Genomic DNA, 1255 nt, shown 5'->3' on the forward strand with positions numbered 1-1255 from the left:
ATGTTTATTTTTTGTCAAATGCAAACAAGATAAATGTGTTTTTAATGTAAGTATTTCACATTGTAAAGTAAAAGTAAAGGCTTGAGGAAAGAACTTAAACTTTAGTAAATAACCTTAAATATGAGTAAACCGTGAAACAAGGAAGATAAAAATCGACATATAGTTAAGATTTAAATAATTATTCTACATAAAATATATATGATGGAGGTTACATTTTTTGTCCTAAAACTATTTGTTTTTCAATATAAAATAAATTATGAGAGAACAGACAGCTGATCTGCAAATACATGGTTTATTCACCAAAATATAGATATTTGTTCTTCTGCCCCACATGTAAATGTTGATCTGATCTGTCATTTTACTAAAATATCATTTCCTGACAGCCCACATATGCTGTAAGGAAATCAGGCTCTTACATCACCATTCATCTTAAAAAGACCAGATGTCATGTTGTCAGCCAAGTAGAAGCTCCAATCAGTCATCTTCATCCTCATCATCCTCATCATGTTCTCTGTAGTTCTGCTACTGCTTCTGGCTGCTGGATCCTGTGAGTTTGACTGAGGCAAAGACACTGTTCACTGTTGTTACACCATTAACCATTAAACTGTTTGTCCTCTTCAGGTGTAAAGTGTGAACAGCTGACACAGCCAGACTCTGTGAGTCTGCAGCCAGGTCAGAGGCTGACCATCACCTGTCAGGTCTCTTATTCTGTGAGCAGCTACTGGACAGGTTGGATCAGACAGCCTGCAGGGAAAGGATTGGAATGGATTGGTAGCGAACGTGTTGGATATGCTAAATACTACAAAGATTCACTGAAGAACAAGTTCAGCATTGATTTGGACTCTTCCAACAACAGAGTGACTCTAAAGGGACAGAACATGCAGGCTGAAGACTCTGCTGTGTATTTCTGTGCCAGACATCCACAGTGACACAAACCATCAGCAGACCTGAACAAAAACCCCTCAGAGCCTGAAAACTTGTAACATGAATCCACCAGAGGAGGCGCTCTAACACTACTGGATAATTGGTTTGTAAAGTAGAAGATAGTTACTCCTAAACTTTTATTTGTGCTTGAACAATGATTTAAACGAAATGTAGTTTGACAATTGTAAACATTTAAACAAAATGCGTTTTGTTATCATCCATTTAACATTTGAGTTGACATTAAAATTGATTTTTGGTTAACAATGACTATCCTTTGAATTATCAAGGCAAATGCATGAGAGGTGGTTTTTGGAACTAAAACCTAAAAAAT

General features: G+C 36.3%; 1 gene segment (V, D, J or C); it reads left to right on the forward strand.

The window, feature by feature from the left end:
* Positions 1 to 451: 451 nt before the first annotated feature.
* Positions 452 to 929, forward strand: LOC111947765. The segment is given in 2 exon segments: positions 452 to 547; positions 622 to 929. Coding segments are annotated over 2 exon segments (351 nt in total).
* Positions 930 to 1255: the final 326 nt, after the last annotated feature.

The sequence above is a fragment of the Oryzias latipes genome, chromosome 8, assembly GCF_002234675.1.
Source record: "Oryzias latipes chromosome 8, ASM223467v1".
In the NCBI taxonomy this organism is placed as follows: domain Eukaryota; kingdom Metazoa; phylum Chordata; class Actinopteri; order Beloniformes; family Adrianichthyidae; genus Oryzias; species Oryzias latipes.